The sequence below is a fragment of the Natator depressus genome, chromosome 20, assembly GCF_965152275.1.
Source record: "Natator depressus isolate rNatDep1 chromosome 20, rNatDep2.hap1, whole genome shotgun sequence".
Lineage (NCBI taxonomy): Eukaryota > Metazoa > Chordata > Testudines > Cheloniidae > Natator > Natator depressus.
This window is the reverse complement of record NC_134253.1, coordinates 7697771-7721952: the sequence shown is the minus strand read 5'-3', so window position 1 is coordinate 7721952 and position 24182 is coordinate 7697771. Positions and strand designations below refer to the sequence as shown.

Genomic DNA, 24182 nt, shown 5'->3' with positions numbered 1-24182 from the left:
GGTGGGAGGGTGCTGAGCATGCAGCTCCCCTGCCCCTACCCCAGCCCCGCCATTATTCAAATGCAGAGGCTGGGGAGCATGGGGGTCCCAGACCATGTTGGGCAGGAGGCGGCACCAGCACCCAATGGATGGACACCCCGATCAGTGGGCGCTCCTTGCTCCAGGTAAGCCCCCTTGGCCTGGGTCCTGTACAGCAACTGAAGTCCTTTCACCCCATCCCCCCACCAGCCCCTCTGGGGGAGATCCAGTGCCCCCTGCCCCATCCCCCCACAAGCGTCCCTGGTCTAGGGAGGGATGTGGATCTGGTCCAGTTCAGGGGGTTCGGACTGGGGAGGGATGTAGGTCAGGTCCCGTTTGGTCTGGGGAGGGACGCGGGTTGGGTCGTTTGGTCTGGGGAGGGATGTGGGTCTCGTCCAATTTGGAGGGTTATCATAGAATATCAGGGTTGGAAGGGACCTCAGGAGGTCATATAGTTCAACCCCCTGCTCAAAGCAGGACCAATCCCCAAAAGGGTTGGCCTGGTATTTTGGGGGCACAGCTGGTCCTGATCCTAGTCTTTGTGCCTCTCTGCCTTGGGGGAAGGACTAGCAAGACTAGTACGAATAATGACGCTATATAAATTGTATTAAAGTTTTTCATATTTTTTATTTTTAAAACATTTTAAATGGCTTTTAAATTTGCCCCAATTTCATACAAAAATTTAATTCAAGCCCTGGTAGTTCATATGAGAAATGTGAAGGATGAGATCGTGGGAGTAGCACATGGCTGGTGTTACGGCCAGCTTTGGCTTTTGTTAGCTGTTTTTACACACACACACCCACCCACACAGGCTCCCTGGATCCAGGTCACTTTCCCCACCTGGGCTGGGCTGTGAGGCATCAGGAGCTGCTGCTCTCGTGCCCTCTCCATATGCAGCCCAGACAGGGAAAGTGACCTGGATGCAGGGAGCCTTGATGTTGTTCCTCGCTCCCCCCCACAGCTTCCTAGGGGTGTGCGGGGCAGAGGAGCAGCAGTCCTGTACTGACAACTAGCGCGAACTAGAACCACTAAATTAACTGCAAGAACATGCCGAGATACACACAAGACGGATACGCTACAGCTCCGTCTCCAGCCGAGTCAGTAGAGAAGGAATTGAGGGTAGGTCACCCACACAGCTCTATATACACTTGGTGTGGTTGCACAGAGTGCTCATGGAGGGTGACAGCTCTTGTAAATGCCAGCATGGGACCTAGCGGCTGGTGTCATGGTGTCACTCCATGACCATGACACCACTAACCCCTGGGGTTCAAAAATCAAGAACTAGGCCCCCAAAATCCTGAGGTTTTAACCATAATCACTGTGGGAGCTTGTTCTTCAAGGACTGGTTTCTGAGCCTTTCAGGGGAGTGAGGGCATTTTCCAGATTCCCTCTGCAACCACAAGGGCCAGAAAAAAACCTGTTACTGGCCTTTCCATAACTGTTGTTCTTCGAAATGTGTTTCTCATGTTCATTCCACATTAGGTGTGTGCACATTGCAGGTACCGTCGCCACAAACGTCCCCGTCAGTGGTATCCGTCGGGCTCACTCTAGCAACCCCTGGTGCCACACACTTATACGCTGGTATAAGGGGCACAGCCAGCCTCACACCCTCTCATCCTTGTTGCCAGCTAACTCCAACACAGGGGCAGGAGGGTGAGTCATGGAATGGACATGAGCAACGCATCTCGAAGAACAACAGTTACATAATGGTTAGTAACCGTTTTTTTCTGCGAGTGCTTGATCATGTCCAGTCCACGTTAGGTGACTCACAAGCAGTACCCAAGGAAGTGGGCTCAGAGTTCATGGACATGCTGGCTGCAACACTGCTCTTCTGAACCTGGCATCATCTCAAGCCTGTTGGGCGATGGTGTAGTGGGAGGAGAAAGTACGCACTGATGACCAGGTCGCAGCCCTGCAGATGTCTTGGATCAGGACCTGTGCCAGAAATGCCACTGATGAGGCCTGAGCTCTTGTCAAACTGGCGATCAAGATAGCAGGAGGTGGGAAGCCCGCCTGCTTGTAGCATGCGTGAATACAGGAGGTTATCCAAGATGAGATTCTCTGGGCTGAAACTGATAGGCCTTTCATCCTATCTGCTATTGCCACAAAGAGTTGCATGAATTTCGGAATGGCTGTAGAAGGCTGGGGCACATTTAATGTCCAACGAGTAAAGACACTGCTCCTCTGAATTTCTGTGCAGTTTCAGGAAGAAAACTGGGAGCAAATAGACTGGTTATTGTGGAACTGCGAGACCACCTTCAGAAGAAACGCTGCGTGGGGTACCTTGTCCTTCAACACCATGTTTGGTGGTTCTGACATAAGGGTCCTGATTTCCGAGACCCTTCTGGCTGAGGTAATTGCCACCAGGAAGGTGACCTTCCAGGAGAGGTACAGCAGAGGACTCAATGCTAGCAGTTCAAAGGGAGGACCTAAGAGCCTTGACAGGATCAGGATTAGGTCCCATGGTGGAACTGGTTCACAAATTTGAGGGTAAAGTCTTTTTAACCCTTTAAGGAAGCAAATGGACATCTCATGTGAGAAGACCGACCCACCGGTCACCGGAGGGTGGAAGGCCGAGATCGCTGCTAAGTGTACCTTGATGAAAGCGAGGGCCAGACCTTGTTGTTTCAGATGGAGCAGGTATTCCAGCACAGACTGGAGGGAAGACCGAGTCAGCAAAAGGCCTTGTTGGGAAGACCATACTGAGAAATGCTTCGACTCGGCCAGGTAAATAGCTCTAGTAGACGGCTTCCTACTACCTAGCAAAACCTGGTGGACTTGCTCTGAACAGGCCTGTTCCTCCGGGTTCAACCATGGAGCTTCCACATGGGTGGAGTAAGCAGCTGTGATCTTGTCACAGCAGGTCCGGGAGGGGTGGGAGTGGCAGCGAGGGTGCTACTGTCAGGTCGAGTAGTGTGTCAACCCAGCGTTGGTGCAGCTATAACAATAACCCATACCTTGTCCCACCTGACTTTGAGAAGGAACTTGTGCACCAGAGGAACTGGAGGAAACGCACAGAATAGGAACCTGTCTGTGGAAGCAGGAAGACGTCTGAGAAGACCTCGCTGGCACCTGATCCAAATGACCAATGAGAGGTTCTGAAGCTGCATTCCTGATCTGTTCCCGGCAAAAGCATCACACAGACAGATGCACCCTTTATTTCCGCCCCGCCCCCAGATTTGGAAGTATCTTGTCCTCTCATTGGTCATTTGGATCAGGTGCCCTGGCTGTGTCTGCGCAGCGAGCAAAACTGTTGACATTTCTTGTTCTGCCTGGTTGTGAACAGGTCTACCTGGAGAAATCCCCAACCTCTGGAAGATGCATATGGTCACCTCTGGGTGAAGGGACAACTCGTGGTGAGAGGAGAAAGATCTACTGAGGTGATCGGCCAGGGCGTTCCAGGCTCCCGGAAGATGGGAAGCTTCAAGCTGGATGGAGTGCTTCACGCAGAAGTTCCACAGACAGACAGCCTCTTAGCACAGGGTGCAGGAGCGTGCTCTTCCCTGCTTGCTGATGGGGAACATAGCTGCCGTGTTGTCAGTAAGCACTCATACTACTTTGCCCATGATCTGGAGAAGGAACACTTGGCAAGCTAAGAGGACCTGTCAAGGTTCCTTCCCCACTCTGAACTCTAGGGTATGGATGTGGGGACCTGCATGAAAGACCCCGTAAGCTTATTCTTACCAGCTTAGGTTAAAAACTTTCCCAAGGTACAAACTTTGCCTTGTCCTTGAACCGTATGCTGCCACCACCAAGCGTTTTAAACAAAGAACAGGGAAAGAGACCACTTGGAGACCTCTTCACCCAAAATGTCCCCCCCCAAGCCCTACACCCCCTTTCCTGGGGAAGGCTTAATAAGAATCCTCACCAATCTGTACAGGTGAACACAGACCCAAACCCTTGGATCTTAAGAACAATGAAAAATCAATCAGGTTCTTAAAAGAAGACTTTTAATTAAAGAAAAGGTAAAAGAATCACCTCTATAAAATCAGGATGGTAAATACCATACAGGGTAATCAGATTCAAAACATAGAGAACCCCTCAAGGCAAAACCTTAAGTTACAAAAAGACACAAAAACAGGAATATACATTCCCTCCAACACAGCTTATTTTACCAGCCATTAAACAAAAGGAAATCTAATGCATTTCTAGCTAGATTACTTACTAACTTAACAGAAATTCTGAAGCTGTATTCCTAATCTGTTCCCAGCAAAAGCAACACACAGACAGCCAGACTCTTTGTTCCCTCCCCGCTCCAGATTTGAAAGTATCTTGTCCCCTCATTGGTCATTTTGGGTCAGGTGCCAGAGAGGTTACCCTATCTTCTTAACCCTTTACAGGTGAAAGGGTTTTGCGTCTGGCCAGGAGGGATTTTATAGCACTGGATACAGAAAGGTGGTTACTCTTCCCTTTATATTTATGACAGGACCGCTCTGAGTTCTCTGATGTTTAGGTGTAGGGACAGCTCTTCATAGAATATCAAGGTTGGAAGGGACCTCAGGAGGTCATCTAGTCCAACCCCCTGCTGAAAGCAGGACCAATCCCCAGTGTTTGCCCCAGATCCCTAAATGGCCCCCTCAAGGATTGAACTCACAACCCTGAGTTTAGCAGGCCAATGCTCAAACCACTGAGCTATCCCTCCCCTGCAATAGTAACTATAGAGTCAAAGAGTACTATATCTAAGATCTTGATGACTAGTTCCTCACCTGAGCAGGGACTTGAACCCTGGACCCTCAGATTAAAAGTCTGATGCTCTATCAACTGAGCTAGCCAGGCTCTTCCTGAGACCACAGGCCCCGTGTCCTGAGGTGAGCTCCCCAACCTAGATCAGATGCGTCCAAAATTAAAGACACTGAAGCCTGCGGGGGTAACAAAGGGAATGCCTGCAGTTACTGACTGCAGGTCCTTCCACCAGTAAAGGGAGGTGAACACCAGGGCACCGAGTTCAAGTGGATTTGGTGAGCACACCGAGGCCAACCAAGTCTGCAGGGGTCTGAGGTGCAGCCTTGAGTGACATACCACGTAAGTGCATGTGACCATGTGTTCCAAAAGTTTGAGGCAGAACCAGGCTGTCAAGATGGGGTGAGCTTGACCTTGGATATCAAGATCCGATGTTGTCCAGAATCAAGCCTCTGGAAGGGAGGCTTTGGCCTGGGTCAAGTCTAGAACTGCCCCAATAAACTCTATTCTCTGGACTGGAGTGAATGTTGACTTTTGCTTGTTTATCAACAGGCCCAGTGCTCAGAAGGTGGCTTGGGCCAGGCTGATGCTGTTCTTCACTTGAGCCACTGAGTGGCCCTTGATTAGCCAGTCGTTGAGGTACGGGTAGACAAAGGCCTCTACCATCACCATGCATTTCGTAGAAATCCAAGGGGCTGCAGACGGACTAAAGGGGAGGATGGTGAACTGATAATGGGTCTGGTTTATGATAAACCTGAGGAACCTTCTGTGGACTCGGAAGATGACAACGTGGAAATATGCATCTTTCAAGTCGAGGCCGGTCCCCTGGATCCAGGGAGGGAAAGATGGAGGCCAAGGAGACCATGCAGAACCTCAGTTTCTTGAGATAACTGTTGAGGTGACACAGGTCCAGGATGGGTCAAAGATGCCCTTTGGCCTCCAGGATTAGGAAATATCTGGAGTAGAACCCCTTCCCTCTCAAATTCTGGGGCACCTCCTCCACAGCTCCTACCTGTAGGAAGGCTTGTACCTCTTGAGCTAAAAGTTGCTCATGAGATGGGTCCCTTAAGAGGAATGGGTAGGAGCAAATTGAAGGGTGTAATTGTCTGCCACAATACTCAGCACCCAGCCATCCGAGGGGAGGAGGGACCATGCCGGATTGAAGTAGGAGAGTTGGTCCAAAAACAAAAATGGGGAGGGGGATCCGAGGCAGGATCCGAGGCAGGAACGGATAAATAGTGCCCTCAGGCACACCTTCAAAAGCTCTGTTTGGGGCCTCCTGGATATCTGTGTGACCTCGGTAGCGTGGCTGAGGTGGATTGGGGTGGTTGTCTGTGCTTCTAACCCCTGCTCCTTTTCTCGAACAGGATCTGATGCAGTAGTGGAGTTGAGAAGCAGGCTGGTTGCTGGGGCCTGAAATGCTTCCTCGAAGTAGCCTGGGAGTAGAGGCCCAGAGATCTGAGGGTGGCCCTGGAGTCCTTCAGACCATGGAGCTCTGTGTCCATTTTGCTCTGAGAAGAGGGAGGTACCCTTGAATGGGAGGTCCTGGATCGACTGTTGGAGCTCCAGTGGTAGCCCCGAGGGTTGAAGCCAGGAGCATTGCCTCACAAACACTGCGGAAGCCGTTATTCTGGATGCTGGGTCAGCTGCATCCAGAGCTGCTTGGAGTGAGGCTCATGCTACAGTTTTCTCCTCCTCTAACAGGATGGAAAACTCTTGCCTGGACTACTGAGGCAGTGAGTCCTGAAACTTGGCCATAGAGTCCCACATATTGTAATCATACCTCCCACACAGGACTTGTTGGGGTTGGGAGAGGAGGGATAGCTCAGTGGTTTGAGCATTAGCCAGCTAAACCCAGGATTGTGAGTTCAATCCTTGAGGGGGCCATTTAGGGATCTGGGGCAAAAATTGGAGATTGGTCCTCCTTTGAGCAGGGGGTTGGAGTAGATGAGGTCCCTTTCAACCCTGATATTCTATGAAATAGAAAGCTGTAACCCAGCCAGTGAATACATTTTTCTGCTGAACGAGTCTAGCTTCCTTTAGTTCTTCTGCTGCCTGCCTGGCCTTGCCTGTCCCTCTCATTGGCTACTGTGACCAAAGGGACCCAGGAGGAGGGTCAGAATACAAGTATTCGTACCCCTTGGCTGACACGTGGTATTTCTTTTCTGCCTTCTTTGAAGTAGGAAGGAGAGAAGATGGGGTGTGTCACCACAGGGACCTAACCAGACCCATAACAGCCTCATTAATGAGTAGGGCAACCTTGGATGGGACTGCTGTGGCCAAAATGTCAACGAAGCTATGTGCTAACTCCTTGAGTACCTCCACCTCCAGCCCCATGTTAGCAGCCACCCTTTTTAGAAGCTCCTGATGGGTTCTAAAGTCATCTTGTGGAACCAAGCAGCTTGGTCCCAAGACAGCTTCACCTGGGGAGGAGGAAGAGGCCTGAACCAGTGGGGTCCTCCTCTTCTTTGGCCCCAATTACGTTCCCCAGGCCCACATCTTGTGTGCTGGTAATGGACTCAGTACCAGAGTCTGGGTCAGGTGCAGAATGGTGAGGTGGAGGGGCCCTGCTCTTGGACACAAGCAAATAGGAATGGTTGGACGGTGGTCCTGGTACTGCGGGGGAAGCCCCACAGGTTCAAGAATGGCCACTGGACCTGCATTGGCCATTGTCCTCCAGGCCAGATGCCAGTGAGTGGACCTACACCAGGATCCAGAGGGATGTAGGATGGGTAATGGCAGCAGCTCTTGGGCTGGGTGCAGGGCTTGATCTCCAACTCCAAAGAAGAGCTTTCCTGAGGTACTCCCTTACTTCTGCTGGTCAGTGATGAGGGTCTGGGGATTGGTGCTGGATCAGGGAAGACCTTGTCAACGACAGGAGAACCGGTTTGCCTGTGGTCAGTACTGAGGCCCCTGGTGCCAGGTAAGAGCTCGAAGCCCCATGCTCCCTTCTGTTCGTCACACTCATGGGAGCCAGTGATTGTCCCACTGGTGGTACCGGGAGGGACAGTAGGTCCCTGGCCACTGCAACGGCCTCCAGGGTGGAAGGCACCACGATCCTGTTGGCGTCACAGTGACTCCGTGGCATCGATGGGTGATCCCACCCCAGACTCAACAGCACCTGTGGGCAGGGTGGAGTTGATGGTGCCGCTAGGGCACCGGAGGTGGAGGAGTGGCCTGACATGGATGACACTCCGCTGCACTCCCCTTGTTTGTCCTTTCTTGGGGCCAAGGAGCGTCCCCTCTCAGACCATTGCTTCTTGTGTTTCTTTCTTGTCACTGGAGATCATAGAATCATAGAATATCAGGGTTGGAAGGGACTTCAGGAGGTCATCTAGTCCAACCCCCTGCTCAAAGCAGGACCAATCCCCAATGTTTGCCCCAGATCCCTAAATGGCCCCCTCAAGGATTGAACTCACAACCCTGCGTTTAGCAGGCCAATGCTCAAACCACTGAGCTATCCCTCCCCTCAATGGGAGAACAGTGCCAAGAAACACGTGGTGCTGGAGGGGCACTTCGCACTGAAACCGAGGAGCACGGTGCCAAATCGAACTGGCTTGGCTCAGATGCTGGTCTAAGTGCGGCTTCCATTAGGATAGCCCGTAGTCTAGCCTCCCTGTCTTTCTTTGTACGAGGCTTAAAGTCTCAACAGATTTGACAACGTTCTCATATGTGAGCCTCTCCCAGACACTTCAGACAGCTGGAGTGTGGGTCGCTCACCAGCATAGACTTGGTGCAGGAGGCTCAGGGTTTGAAGCTGGAGGACAGGGACATACCCAGCCCCAGGGGCAAAGGGAGCCCCTCTATGCTAAGAGAGGGGGCTCTATCTACACTAATGCTATTTACATTACTACTAAAACAAAGACTAATAAACTAAGCTGAAGAGCAACCACTGAATAACACCTTGCTGAAGCAAGTGTTGTTCCCGCGACGGCCACGGGGTAAGAAGGAACTGAGAGGGTGCAGGGCTGGCAGTGCCCCTTATAACGGCACATAAGCGAAGCGCGTGGCACCAAAAGGCACGAGAGCTGGCCTGACTGATGTCACTATGGAAAAGTTTCTGGCAACGGTGCACAGGGTGCGCACATACCTAATGTAGACTGGACATGAGTAATCACTTGAAGAACTTGCTTTTCATATTTAAATAATCCCCTGACTCTGGGAGCTGGGTCTTTATGGCTGAAGGAATACAAGGCCCTATCAAGGCCTTGAGAAATGATGTGGGGGTTGCTAGTAAAATGGTGCCTGAGTCAGGAGGTGAAGTTAGGCAAATTGGTTATTGTGAACTTTGTAACAGTTAGGCAAATTAGACCTTTTCTGGGAGGTTAGGGCCTCCCTGCCAGAGCCAGAGACCTAGTAGGAGCTATCTGTAACTGCTCGGCACAGAAACAGTTGAGACAAGAGAGTGCTATGCAAGCAGTTCCAGGCAGACACAGCCCAAGTGCAGCTGAACCCGTGGGCAAGGGGCGTAGGGGGTAAGTAAGGAAAAGCAACTCAGAAGGTCCGTCGATAGCCAAGACCACGGAAGACATGGAAGATGTGATGGGTTCTATTTCTGACTCTGCTGTAAGTATCTGATGGCTCCTTACCGTATTTAGGTGGGGACAATTCATTCATATAACCATCTAAGATGCTATTAGGATGACCAGCCTTTGGACTAATAAAGGTACTTTCAGTTAAAGTGTAGACCAGGGGTGGGCAAACTTTCTGGCCCGAGGGCCACAGCGGGGAATAGAAATTGTACGGTGGGCCATGAATGCTCACAAAATTGGGGTTGGGAGGGGGTGCAGGCTCTGGGGTGGGGCTGGGGTTGAGGAGTTTGGGTTGTAGGAGGGTTCTCTGGACTGGGACCAAGGGGTTCGGCAGGCAGGAGGGGGGTCAGGGCTGGGGCAGGGGTGCGGGAATAGGTGCAGGTTCAGGCTGGGGATGTGGGCTCTGGGGTGGGGCTGCAGATGAGAGGTTTGGGGTGCAGGAGGGTGCTCTGGTCTGGGATCGAGGGGTTTGAAGAGCAGGAGGAGTATCAGTGCTGGGGAAGGGGGTTGGGGCATGGGGAGAAGCTCAGGGTGCTCAGGAAGCAGGCTCTGAGTGGCATTTACCTCAAGCATGGTGCAGCCCCCAACCCAGTGTCCCAGCCAGAGCGGGCCGTAGTTTGCCTATTTGTGGTGTAGACTCATTGAACCTTATGGGGAAGGGATAAAGATTTTCAACAATGGCAAATACCAACTATTGCCCAAGTTGGCCCTCAGCAGCTATTTACGTGCTATTTACACTGGCCCTCAGCAGCTGAAGGGACTCAGCTGGGCCACGCAGCTCAGTGCTTGGAAGCAGAAGTAATTTCAGATCGAGATTCCGGGCTCTGCAGATCATGGCCTTTGGCTGGACAAAGGCAAAGGAGGGAGTCACCGAGCTGGACTGTTATTCAAAGGGGACTCAGCAGTGGTGAAAGTTGTGCGATAGGGCCCATGATCCCTCAAAACGACATCAAATAAAATGGAAGACTAAAAATCCAGCTGTCAAATGTTTAGAGATCAGTGTCATGGGTGGCCAAATGGTGATCACATCAGGGAAGTGCTGTCTGGGATTAAAGCCTATGAAGCCTGTTATGTTCCTGATGTTTGTGCCCCTCCCCCTCGCCCTACCCCAGGCCTGAGGAGTCTCGTCCCTGGGTGGCATTGGAACCCCAGGGGGAGTGGTAGCTGGCATACACCAGGGGGCAGTTTTCAAGGGCAGGAATAGTCCGATGTCTGTTTAGATCAGGGGTGGGCAAACTTTTTGGCCCGAGGACCACATCTGGATATGGAAATTGTATGGTGGGCCATGAATGCTCACGAAATTGGGGGTTGGGGTGTGAGAGGGGGTGAGGACTTCAGTGGTGGGGCTGGGGTGCAGGAGTGTGCCCCGGGCTGGGACCGAGGGGTTCGGAGGGTGAGAGGGGGTCAGGGGTGCAGGCTCCGGACGGTGCTTACCCCAAGCAGCTCCCAGAAGCAGTGGCATGTCCTCCCTCCAGCTCCCTCCCTCCATTGGCTGCAGTTGCCATCCAATGGGAACTGCACGCGCAATGTGCAGAGCCCCCTGGCTGCCCCTACATGTAGGAGGCAGAGAGGGGACATGCCCCTGCGTCCAGGAGCCACATGGAGCCCCAGCATGCACAGAGCGGGGCAAGCCCTCGACCCCGCTCCCCAACTGGGGCAGGGCAAGCCCCAGACCCCGCTCCCTGGCTGGAGCTTGAGGGCCGGATTAAAATGTCTGAAGGGCCGGATGCGGTCCCTGGGCCATAGTTTGCCCACCCCTGGTTTAGATGCACTTTTCTGTCAATCAAGCTGATGCAGAAGGCCCCCCGCCCCCAGTGCTGGGGATGATTCCCACTGCAAGCTGCCATGGGGACTGTCAAGGTTCCTCCCCCACTCTGAACTCTAGGGTACAGATGTGGGGACCTGCATGAAAAAGCTCCTAAGCTTATCTTTACCAGTTTAGGTCAAAACTTCCCCAAGGTACAAAATATTCCACCCTTTTGTCCTTGGATTGGCCGCTACCACCACCAAACAAATACTTCCACCCCACTTCCTGGACAAGGTTTGGTAAAAAGCCTCACCAATTTGCATAGGTGACCACAGACCCAAACCCTTGGATCTGACAACAATGAAAAAGCATTCAGTTTTCTTACAAAAAGACTTTTAATAGAAATAGAAGTAAATAGAAATAAAAAAAAAATCCCCCCTGTAAAGTCAGGATGGTAGATACCTTACAGGGTAATTAGATTCAAAACATAGAGAACCCCTCTAGGCAAAAACCTTAAGTTACAAAAAAGATACACAGACAGAAATAGTTATTCTATTCAGCACAATTCTTTTCTCAGCCATTTAAAGAAATCATAATCTAACATGTACCTAGCTAGATTACTTACTAAAAGTTCTAAGGCTTCATTCCTGGTCTGTCCCCGGCAAAGACGAAAATATAGACAGATACACATACCCTTTGTTTCTCTCCCTCCTCCCAGCTTTTGAAAGTATCTTGTCTCCTCATTGGTCATTTTGGTCAGGTGCCAGCGAGGTTACCTTTAGCTTCTTAACCCTTTACAGGTGAGAGGAGATTTCCTCTGGCCAGGAGGGATTTTAAAGGGGTTTACCCTTCCCTTTATATTTATGACAGGGACATTTCACAGAATCATAGAATATCAGGGTTGGAAGGGACCTCAGGAGGTCATCTAGTCCAACCCCTTGCTCAAAGCAGGACCAATCCCCAATTTTTGCCCCAGATCCCTAAATGGCCCCCTCAAGGATTGAACTCACAACTGTGGGTTTAGCAGGCCAATGCTCAAACCACTGCGCTATCCCTCCCCCCGTTTCAAAGTGGAAGGATGCTCTAGGATCTCGTGCAATGACTTCTCCTGCTGTGTTTGCCACCAAACGCCCTTTGGCCCAGGGAAATGTCCACAGGCCCATTCTCCAGAGGGGCAAACAGAGAGACAGGCAGCATAAGTGATTTGGAAAAGGTTACATAGAAAATGCAGGGCAGAGTGGGGAACAGAGCTCTGCTCTTGATGGCAGCAGCTCTAGGTCTGAGCCAAGAGAGCCTCATACAATGGACTTCAAATCGCTGACTTCAGGCCACCATACAATGGAACTAACAGTTCTCACCCACCTTTGTGAAAGGCTTTGAGATCTGTAGACAACAGCATGCCGTGCAAGTGCAATGGATCGGTCTTAGCCACGCTCTCAGACATCAAGCCCAGAGGTGGTCAGTAACATGGTCGGGAGGTCACGTGGCCCCACTGGGTGGCATCAGCTGTGGAGCCATGAGAACTGGGCTCTAGTCTTGGGGCTGGCACTCATTTGGTATTTTCCTTCTCAATGTTCATAGTGAAGGGAGCTGTGACACTCTTTGGGGGGTGCTGCCATTGACATCAGCAGAGCCAGGGATTGCACCCTTGGTCAGGTATTCAACAACCACAATGTAGTTGCATACAATATCCCACCATTTCCAAAACACAAGCATTTAGAGTAAGGAATAGAGCCTTTCAGGACAGCAGAAAGCTTGCACTGCCCATGTGAGGGGGATGGTCATGATTCAATCCAGACTTAAGATCTTAGGTGCTGTTAGGATATAGATATTCAGGCCTGTCTGTAAAGGCCTGTACTCTTAAGAATTTAGGTGTATTTTTTTCACTTAGCTAGTGATAGAGGTATAAAAGAAAGAATCAAAATCACTGTCTGCTGGTGAAAGAGCCTTCTCTTACTGTAACAGTCTGAGGCCCTGTTCTTAGGCTAAGGCCTTTGGCTAAGCAGCAGAGGCAGCCATAAGCTGGAAAGGGACCGGTCACCTCCTCACGTTCCCAACTAGTCACATTGAAATAAGGTGCTACTGGGCTGTTAGAAATACAATCCTGTCCTGATAATGCCTGTCGCCTCCAGAGAAAGGGAAGAGCCTAGAAGATGTAAAAGGAAACTTAGTTTGGTAGCATCCTGTCTGGCAAGAACTCACTTATCACTAGCTGGGATGTGAAATCCTCATTTCTGGGTTTGTTCTATCACTGTAGGCCCCATTTCCCTGTTGTCTGTCTGTATAATCTCTGTCTGCTTCTGTGATTGTTTCTGTCTGCTGCATAATAAATTTTGCTGGGTGTAAACCAATTAAGGTGGTGGGATATAATTGGTTAAATAATCATGTTACAATATGTTAGGATTGGTTAGTTAAATTTCAGGAAAATGATTGGTTAAGGTATAGCTAAGCAGAACTCAAGTTTTACTAGATAGTCTGCAAAAAGGAGTACTTGTGGCACCTTAGAGACTTGTTAGTCTCTAAGGTGCCACAAATCCTCTTTTTCTTTTTGCGGATACAGACTAACACGGCTGCTACTCTGAAACCTGTCATTATATAGTCTGCAGTCAATCAGGAAGTAAGGGCGGGGAACGGGAACAGGGAATAGGGGTGGGGAAATTGGAATCATGTTTTGCTAAGGTGGGGAAATGGGAACAGGGACACAGGCAAGGCTCTGTGGTGTCAGAGCTGGGAAGGGGGACACTAAGGAAGGAAACTGGAATCATGCTTGCTGGAAATTCACCCCAATAAACATCGAATTGTTTGCACCTTTGGACTTCGGGTATTGTTGCTCTCTTTTCACGCGAGAAGGACCAGGGAAGTAGGTGGGTGAAGGAATAAGCCCTCTAACAGGTGCCAGTTTGTGACATCTTACAGGAGTGACATTTTCAGAGGGGGTAGCTGGCATTTTCATGGAACCAGGCTCCTTCAAGGGGTCACCTGTTGGGCCCCCAAAAGCATTCGTCACTGTGAAGACTCTTGGCCAGTGCATTGTAGATAACCATGTGGCAGCAAACAGGTTAGAATAGCCAGCACTATCCATTGCCTTGCTTTAAGTGCTGGGGTTTTATCAATGAGGTCAGTGGCACTGTTGCAATGTAGCCACAATAGCTGATTTTTGGAATATAAAACGCGATGATTAAGGTGTCGATCCTGCAATAAGCCCTTTATGGAGCTGGGGCCCAAACAGTATCGCAGTCTTGGGGGAATCTAGTCTCAATGCAGAAAACGAGATAAAATTTCAGACAAAGTAGTTTTAGCTTTATATTCAGTACAAATGTTTATTTTTGCAATGAGAACTGCACAAAAAAACCTTTAGTATATAAGTGAAAACTCTATGAATTCCCTTCTACAAATGTCTAAAGTGTTTAATACAAGTCTCAAATTCACTGACAGAATTATTTGCCAAGCGTTCCGTGCAAAAAGTACAGTGGGATTGTACATTTCTCTTATTCTTTTGTACAGGATTAAAGAGAAGGAGAAAATAACCAGGATTACATCATTTAGACTAGACTTCTATAGCAAGAAGATGCATTCTAATGTCCATAACTGTTAAATCATACACAAGGGGATGGGGTGGGGGAAATTAAATAGTGTATCATCTGAATTACAACCCAATTATAAACACACATAGCAAAACAGGAAAAAACCCATGAGAATAGCAAAAAACAAACAAACAAAAAAAAAACCCACCTTTGGCAGAAAAAAAACTGAAGGAACCATTTCTCCAGCTAAAGATACCACATTATGGTCATCATTCGGCAACGCGTAAAAACAAACAAAAGATGCACAGAAGAGAACAAGAAGTGTACAGCTTAAAAAAATATTTAAAGTTACAGAGTATGTAGGTGCAACCTGTAAACGTTTCCAGATATTTGCAAACAATACAGAGGCGAGCAAGAAAGGGAAAGAAAGACTGGATGAACCCACCAGTCTAAAATATGCTACCGCTACTCCGAATTATTAACTACTGATGATAAAGGTTTGGCAAATTTCAAATGCAAAAAAGGGTTGAACATTAAAAAAAGGACTAATATCGCTAGTGACTAGATACAGGGGGATTTGTTCTTTGCATACATATAAATTATATAATATTTGTTTTCTTTATTTTACAACCTAGGGTGCTCTCTTAGAAGTTCCAGCACTTCCAATTGGTTTGTTTTTCTTGTTTGCAATGTGGTGGATTTTATGTACAATTGCGATGAGTGTGTGTGTGGTCACTCTTACAGCGGATGTGCACTTAAAAATACCCGGAAACCCTGAGCTTAAAATTAAAGGAGGGAGGAGATGATCACCCAAAGTGCTTTCATAAGAAGAGGAGAGAGCTTGGAAAGAGGAATACTGCCAAGAAAGGTGAGAGATGGAAGCAGCTCGCCCCATGGCTCTGCGTGAGGCTCAAGAGACGTTGTTGGAAGAGGTTAGAGGAGAAGCCAACGGTTCAGATTTCCCCCACTACGATCTTACACAATGCACAACCGAAAAAAGATTGAAATCCAGAGGCAATTTACAAACTGTAACACAGGCTTGTTCTGGAGAGGATGCAGCGGAAGCCCTAGGAAAGGACTGTAAGAAGTGACTGTTACTAGCCCTCGGGACATGGAAATGGCACGTTCCCTACCTCTCTTCGTGACTATTCCATGCCCTACAGTGCCATGAAGTTTTGCTCCTGCCAATTCTTGGGGATCAGAGTAAAATCAAGCATATCCTATTCCCCTGGCTTGGCACAGCACAGCGAATCTGCCCAAGCCAGGAGAGCTTGCCCACACTTTGCCCAACCTGAGGCCCTATCAACCATTTGCCAGCAACATAAGGGTGGCTCCTAATTTGCATACAATGACGCCAGTTGTGTCCATTTTTATCATGGGTGGGGGGCCTTGGCTCACAAGAATACTACAAGTCCCAGCATACACTGATCTTGGCCAGGCCACTGGCATGAGCACAGGATACTGGGACCTTTCAGACTGCAGTTGTATTTTAAGGTTAAGGGCAGCCACCACTTGTTGATCCACACTGACACATCTCATCTAAACAAACCCACTGAGCTCTGAGGCTAAGCTGCAGCCAGTCCCTGGTCCAGCCTGGGGCTCTGCCAATCAAGGAGAGCAGGGATGCTGCTCTTTTGGGTTTCTCTTTGCAACAGCAGCAGGATCAGCTGCTAATGAAGTTCCCTGGTGCAGGTTCTCCCAAAGGAAATCAGGACTTTTCCACTAGCGACACCAAGGGGCTCTAATGAGATAGGCAGTTCACTGGGATGATTTCCTGAAATAGCCAACAGAAAAGCGGGGCTCTACATTCCCAAGCACAAAGAGGTCCTCACCCGATGCAGTTAATAAGCTCCCTATGATAATTAGATAGAATCAAGAACTATTCCTCACGATGTCACCAGACAAATCCTGCACTCTGCTTCTCTGGGCTTGCCAGTGACCATGGCTAGCACAGTGGGGAGGCCAGAGATTAAGAGCTACAGAGATGGGGGACTTGAGTGTCCTCACCATTCTCTTGGTCAGTACAAGTTTTGATCACTGACTAGACTAGAGTCGGGAGGAGCCTGTCAGGTTTGACTAACATGGAGTGGGGGGTAGGGGAAGGACTTGGGCAGGTTTATGGGATGGATTTCTAGACTCTCTTGCAGCCTCCCCATGACCCCAGCCACAGCTGGCTCACACATCACTAGGTCGATCGTGTTAGCTAAGAGAAACTTACTTAACAGGCTGATTTCTTTTAAACTTATTCCCCTCCCCACTGGCAGCAGAGAGCTCTAATGGATGACAAGAAAGTAGCTTAGAAAACACTGAAGTCATCTTATGGCAGACAGTCAAACCCTACAACCTGAGGCTACTATTTCAACGCTTGCTTGGTCACAGACAACAGCAAAGTGGAGTTTATCCATACTAGTGCCGTCTAATCTGTCCCCGTCCTGACTGGATCTTCCCAGAGATAGCTGCACCCAGTTCTCACACTGAACTAGGTCTGGAATGTGAAGAGAAGGCCCTCCCACCCCATCGTCCATGCTCCTCCTCCCACCCTCCACATTCAAACCTCAGAAAGCAAGTATCAATGGAAGCCACCAGCTCTCAAAATGAATAGGTTGGCCAAGGCTTGGAGAATCCCAGCTCTTGCTCAGTGGGACAAACGTCACCTCTGGAACTAGGCAGGCTCTTGTGCTTGGCTTACATAGTGTCAGTTACGTCTGCATCACAATCTCAGAAACTGGGAAGGGACTGTGCTGGCTGTTTGAGATGCTGTGGGTGTCAGTGCTGGGTGTCCTGATGCGCCCTCTGGGTGAGAGAGGGGGGCCAACAGCAGAATGAAGCCTTCACACAATACCAGCCTCACTACACCTTGTCCAGGATCGTGTTGCTTTAGCATGGCAGCTCTCCTGGCCCTCGCTTAGGAGGGAGGATGCACATTGACTACCTGGGACAAGGTTCCCCCCAGGATGGGGACAGGAGCATGAGAACTCCTTCCTTTCCCCTAGAGCACAGTCAGGAGATAGGGACAAGCTTTCCTCAACAATCCTCACCCCTTTAAACAATTTCATCACAAGTAGGATTCAAAGAAATGTCAGTACGACACCATCTTTTAAAAAAAAAGAGATGAGTTTATTCCATGATCAGTACAGACCAAATGCATATTCACCGTATTAAAGTAAAACCAATCAATTACTCCAGCGCTCGCCCCATACTGACACACCAGTATTGTACTGTATAGTGGGTATTTATGGCACATAACGTTTTAACAGTTCACAGAATAAAATTAAAAGAACACACACTGAAGGCGCATGGGAAAGCGCCCACTGCTGGTGAGTGAGATTTGATAGGTGGTGGAAGGAGCCTTTCCAAAACTGCCTCCTCCACCTGCCCTCCTCTCAGCCACTCCTTTTAGGTATAAAAACTTTTTTTTTTTTTTTTAACACCATATTTTATGACATTTAAAAAAACCCAAAATGCAACTTTCTGGTTTTACAGTTAAAAATATAGGCTAAAAGTTTGAAACTGAGCAAAATATAAGCAGTGTTTTTACACCGAGTTTGGTGGCTCACCAAAATCCTCAAACAAATATATGCCAACTATAGTCACTATACAATACAGCCACGGTTAAACACTAGTAACAGGGTAGTAGCTTCCCCTGGTGTTACTGGTTTCCCCACTCCACTCTATAACGAAGACAAATAATACCCAGTCAAGAGTCGAGCAGTGCCAAACTGCCTGGAGGAAAAAAAACAGACTGAAAGAAACTGACTTTGGTTGGTAGTCTAGCTCCAATTCCTGGACCTCCACACAATGCTAAAACAAAAACCTCACTCAAATGGCCAGTTACACTTGACACCTCCACTGTACTATTCCCTTTTTCACAAGCGAACACTTACAGAGAATGGCTCCCAGCTAAAGGCTTGTGGGAAGTTAAGTTAAAGGCAAAGCCAGTGATGAAAGGACCAGACACAGCTTGTGTATTTTCCCATCTGGACCCCAGGTCTCCCATTGTTGCCAGGATACTCCCATAGGCAGCCTCTCAGTGAAGAGCATCTCTTGCTGTCATGACACAGCACTGTTTATTCATAGACATTCTGTAACTTAGAACCTTTATGGATAGAAAAGGTGTGAAGAACATGAAGTCCTGGATATACTGTGAATACGTTTGGCATAGAGAATGTCGAGTGATCAGGGCACCCTTCCCAGCAGCTGCATGTCCAATCAAACCTAGTACATAGTTGGCTTGCCTTGGTCGGTCTTTCTTCAGTGTGTGAGGGGGGGCAAAAGTCAAACTGTAAGGCAGACTCTGCTGATCCTTCTGAGGCCTCAACTGAAAGATCTGCAATGGTCAGACATGCAGAAGGGCTGCAGGAATGCTCCCCCTCCCAGCCGCCGTTAACACTATGGAGAGTCAAAGATTCGCCGGGAAATTAAAGAGTCAGGAGAAGAAAACCAGGCGCTATTAGAAAAGATTCTCTTCGAATATTGCCAACAAATCGCTCTGGAAATTCATGTCGATAGTAGCTGCCATCTGAAGGGGAAGAGGAGATAGGAGAATTACAAAGGCTGCAGGATTGATGCTCACAAGAGCACATTGCAGGGATGCTGCACTTGACTCAATGGGTGGCATTAGGGGCCAGGGATTTTGTTGGGCTACCTAAACTTTTTACTGGTATAATCTAGTACTTTTTCCCTATAAAAGTGGACCTAAGTCTCCTGGCACAGTTATCTGCCAATCTGTTGAGTCTTCACTCAGTTCACCAAGGCATCAGCATTCCAGCAAAAGCACTCTGGCCTGCTTGTAACCCCCGGCCGATAAACCCAGAGTGCTCTAGGACTATCAAATTACACTGCAGAGTGATGCTCTGTCACTCAGCTCATTGCCGGAACATCTGCCTCAAAGAGCCCCAAATCAGAGTGCCCAATATCCCCCCACCACTCACCGCCTCTCTGCGCCTTCGCTCCTGCTCCCGTTTTCTGGCCATCTCTCTCTGCTGATCCAGCATAGACTGAGAGGACTGTGGCTGAGAGCTCTGTGCTTGGGGCGCAGAGGCTGCAGCTGACACCTGCTGCTGCTGCTGCTGGTGCTGCTGCTCCTGGCGTCTTCGGACTTCTTCCTGAACTCTGCGAGCTTGCTCCAGGGCATCCTCATCATCACGACTCCTGCCAAGACCCAAGTGTCATTAGAATGGTGAGGTGCTTTGTGCAACCACATAAGGCATGGCAGTTTCTAATACAGCTCTACAGGGGTACTGCTGGGTCCTTCTTCCACACCCAGGGCTGGCTCATTATTGTTGTGATGAAGGACTATTTGAGGAAACACCATTCTAGAGTGGGAAGGGATGTCTCAGATTTGGCTGTTTCAAACTTGTTGCTAGTGTGATCCATATCTTAGAGCTTCTCATGGATGCCTCCCTTCCCCATTGTGATCCCATAACCTTCCTGCGGGAACTCCAGCAATCACTGACATAGTGAAGTCTCTGAGGAAAGGACTCAATGTATTACATTTTTAATGCCAGGTAGCAGCTGGAAACGAGGAAGAGCAGCCAGCACCATATGTCCAGCCATCTCCCCCAGCAAGCGTTCCTTGAGGATCCCAGTTGGAGAATGGGCAGCTAAGGGGTTTCTCCCTGTGGAGTCTGTTGCATAGTCAAGCCGCCCATTTTGCAACACCCACACTGTGGAATGGGAAGTGCTTAGCATCGAGAGATTCTTGCTCATATTGCTTCTTGCTTAACAGTACTGTTAGTCAGCTTAAGGAGGAGGAAACAGCAGCTGTTATCCAGTGGCACACCCAGATACCTCAGTGGTATGAACTGTAAATAGAGTATGATGCTGGAGCTCTACAACTTGCACTGGCTCTTGTGTGGGCAAGGAGCCCATCTCCTCGTGAGCCCACCAGGGAAGCGGTGGCTATATTACACACACTGATTATGTTCAGAGCTCCTGCACTGCAGCATGTAAGTGCTGCCACGCGTCTAGGCTAACAGAGCCGAGGTATAACCCGAGGGAGCTAGAGAAAAGGTGGCCTGGACAACAGGGCCATGTCTGGTATACCCCTCAAAAGGGCAGTGGAGACAGCCCTACCCTCACCATCTTCTGGTTGATCCTGCTGCAAAACCTATCTTTTCCCAAAGTATCAGCAGTGGTTCAAGACACCAAGCTGACAAGTGAAGCAAAAAGCAGAAGTGATTGTCCCCAATGGGCACATAGCCCCATTCACAGCACCTTGGTACCCTAGAGAGACAAGCTTTAGGAGCAATGAAATACAGATGTGCAGGCCTCTCACCTCATCCTCTCCTGCTCCCGCCTCAGCCGCTCCTTCTCCTTTTCCACCTGTTCTGCCTGAGCCTTGAGCGCCTTCTCCCGCTCCTCCTTCTCCCGCGCTGCCCTCTTGAAATGCTCAAAGCTGTCGCTGGAGGACTTCGCTGTGGAGGACGGAGTCGTGAGGGGTTTCTGGACCAAGCTTGCCCACGAGCCCATGTTCTTTATTTTCAGATCCTGTGAAGTCAAGAAGGCAGCATTAGTGATGAACTGGGCCATAACTAGCAGACATAGCCTCCCAGCTAATGTTAACAGCACACAGTAGCATGAGTCTGGCATGAACCTTAGTGCTAGGCATTATGGTTAAGTTCTTAGTAAGAGGCCACAGAACTCCCCCAAAATCATTTGCTGAAGGGAACCTTCAGCACTTGTGACCTGTTTCAATCCAGCACAGACTGACAGTTACTGAAAGAGGAGGTTACTTACCTATAACTGGAGGTTCTTCGAGATGCGTGGTCCCTATTTGTATTCCCAGAGGGGTTACGCATGCGAACCATGCACCTGCAGTCGGAGCATTTGAAATTAGTGTGCATTGGTCAGTGCATGCGCCTGTGTTCACCTTATGCTTCCAGCTGAGGTGATAAAGGCTGACGTGAACCGGACCATGTCACCAGTTCCTTCTCCAACGCGAATCAGACAGATCCGTAGGAGAAAGGAAGGAGGGTGGGAAGTGGAATACAGATAGGGACCACGCATCTCAAAGAACCTCCAATTACAGGCAAGTAACCTCTTCTTCTTCGAGTGATGATCCCTACTATTCCACTGGTGGTGATTAACAAGCAGTACTTAAGTCGGAAGAGGGTGCAAGGATGAGGAAGGAATGGTTGTGTGGAGAACTGGCATGCCCAAGGAGATATCTGCTGAGTCCTACACTAAGATACTGTGCTGCAAAGGTGTGTAAGAACTCCAGGTGGCCGCTCTACATTGTCCCTAACTGAAGGGAGTCCATGGTCGAAGCCTGAGCTCTCGTGGAGTTAGCCTGCAATGCTGTGGAGATAGGTCGGCCTGACAGCTGGTAGCAGAGTGCAACCCAAATGCAACCCAAAATCCATTTAGAGATCCTCTAGGTGGAGATGACTTGTCCCCCGAGTCTTTCGGCTACTACAACATATACAGCATAGGGGAGTTCCTGATTGGTTTTGTGCTCTGCAAGCAACAGGCCAGAGCTCGTCAGACATCGAGAGAATGGAGTTGATGTTCCTCTGCAGATGTGTGTGGTTTCAGGAAGAAAACAGTTAAGTGAATAGATTGACTGATGTGAAACTGGGAGACCACCTTTGATAAAACCTTGGGTCGAGACGTAGGGAAAGGATCCTTCTCGAACACTATAAAAGGCGGATCCTCTATCATAGCTTCAAGTTCACCAACCTTCTCGCAGAAGTGATAGCAACAAGGAAAGCAACTTTCATGGAAAGGAGGGACATGGAGCACAATGGTAACAGTTCAAAGTGTGGTTTTGTTAGCACAGAGAGAACTAGATTCATGTAACCATTGGGGTGTGATCATTTGGGTGGGAGAGGTGGTGATGAGGCCTTTCCAAAACCTAGGGGTTAGTGGGTGTGTAAAGACAGTGCAACGTGCTAATTGCCACCAGGTGGACTCTCAAAGAGTTGAGGCAAGAGCTGACGACTTCAAGGACAGAACATAATCCAGGATTGGGGGATCCCCATCAGTTCAGGCAGAAGTACTTTTTGTTGGACCCAAGATGAGAGACGTTTCCATTTGGCTCAGTAACATTGCCTAGTGGAGTCCTTCCTGCTGCTGGAGAGGATGTCTTGCACAGCAGGAGAGCATGTGCATGCTAAAGCAAATGCCCATCCAAATACCATGTTCTGAGGTGGAGTGCATGTGGATTGGGATGCCTGATCTCGCTGTTGTACTGGGTCAGGAGATCGGGGAAGTTGTGGAGGGGAATTGGTGGGCAGAATGACTATGTGGAGGAGATTGGGAAACTGGAATTGCCTGGGCCAGCAGGCGATGATCACTCTGTCTTGTTGGATCTTGTTCAGTACCTGAGGCAGGAAAGGTAGAGGAGGGAAGGCGTAGTTGATTTGGTCTGACCAAGGGAGCAGGAGAGCATCACCCTGAGAGTGGTGACTGAGGCCTTCTCTGGAGCAGTATGTGATACATTTGCTGTTTGTGACGTGAATAGATGTCTGGTCAGGGTCCTCCATCAGGTGAAGATGCTGTGTACTACTGAATTGTGACATTCCATCTCGTGGTCAATCGCAAAACGTTTGCTGATAGAGTTTGAGACTACATTCTGTGTTCCTGGATGATAGCCTGCAGACAAGAGATCTGGTGATTGATGCACCAAGTCCAGAGAGAGAGAGAGAGAGAGAGGCCAATCTTATTCCCGTTTGTTAATACAGAAAACAGCAGTAGCGTTGTCTGACATGATGAGACACCATGATGGGAGTGAATGAAACAGAAGAAAGGACTGGCATACCTTTCTTATAGCTCGGAGTTCCAGGATATTTATGTGCACCCTGGATTCTTGGGGAGACCACGTGTCCTGTGTCATGTGCTCATCCATGTGGGCTCTTCAGCCTATCGGGGATGCATTGGTGATGATCTTCTTGTCTGGTAGGAGGGAAGGAAGGGAATCCGCATGCATACATGACATGGCTCTGACCACAATCGGAGGGATGGCAGCATGAAATCCAGGGAGTTACAGTTTGGTGAGTAAACATACTGGAGCCACGTCTGAAGGCAGCAAAGGTGGAGTTGTGCAAATGGGGTCACATATGTACACAAAGCCACGTGGCCCAGGAGGGACAGGCAAGTCCTGGCTGGTACATGATTGCTCATGATGCTAGCTATGATGAGAGTTCACTGTCTGGAACCCGTCTTTCAGTAAGTAGGCCTGTACTGTGGCTGAACTGATGAGAGCTCTTGTGAAGTTCAGAGACTGTGTGGGGTCTAGGATTGATTTCTCAACATTGATGATGACTCCAAGGGATGAAAGGAAGTTGAGCAACATGGAGGTTGATGCTTGGGCTTCTTGCCTGGAACGTGCAATTAGAAGCCAGTCTAATGTCTGACAAAGGCCGCAAAGATGGAAAAAACTTTGGTGAAGACTCGGAGCAGTGGCTATTCTGAAAGGGAGCACCCTGTAGTGGAAATAGTGGGTGCCCACTATGAATCTCAGGAAATGTCTGTGGGATGGATGGATATCAATGTGAAAATAAGCAATTTTCGTATTGAGAACCGTAAACCACATGGCCCTTTTCTAAGGATAGGACAATTGCTGCCAGCATGACCACTGAAAACTTGAGCTTGTGAACGAACCGACAGATGTTGGAGATTGAGGATTGGTCTCCACCCGCCTTTCTTCTTGGGTATCAAGAAGTAAGTTGAGTAAAACCC

The 24182-nt window shown here is 49.2% G+C and overlaps 1 protein-coding gene, 1 long non-coding RNA gene and 1 other non-coding gene across 8 annotated transcripts in view; 1 reads left to right on the top strand and 2 right to left on the bottom strand.

Moving 5' to 3' along the window:
• The window catches only part of LOC141975005 (uncharacterized), a 135348-nt gene that overhangs the window by 62565 nt on the left and 48601 nt on the right, over positions 1 to 24182 (top strand). The gene's annotated exons all lie outside the window — the stretch shown is intronic.
• On the bottom strand, positions 4722 to 4794 carry TRNAK-UUU (transfer RNA lysine (anticodon UUU)). Its single transcript has one exon. It is a non-coding gene; the product is annotated as a tRNA-Lys (tRNA).
• Positions 17085 to 24182, bottom strand: part of BRD4 (bromodomain containing 4) — a 214028-nt gene continuing 206930 nt past the window's right edge. For 2 of the 6 annotated variants that reach the window (XM_074935103.1, XM_074935104.1), the window contains exons 20-22: positions 20779 to 20990; positions 19433 to 19652; positions 17091 to 19020 (exon numbers count right to left, since the gene is read on the bottom strand). In XM_074935103.1, the coding sequence (XP_074791204.1) occupies positions 18952 to 19020; positions 19433 to 19652; positions 20779 to 20990 (501 nt within the window). In that variant the 3' untranslated portion in view covers positions 17091 to 18951. Of the gene's footprint in view, positions 19021 to 19432; positions 19653 to 20778; positions 20991 to 24182 lie in introns of all 6 variants that reach the window. The other 4 variants (XM_074935108.1, XM_074935105.1, XM_074935106.1 and 1 more) reach the window with 4 other exon arrangements.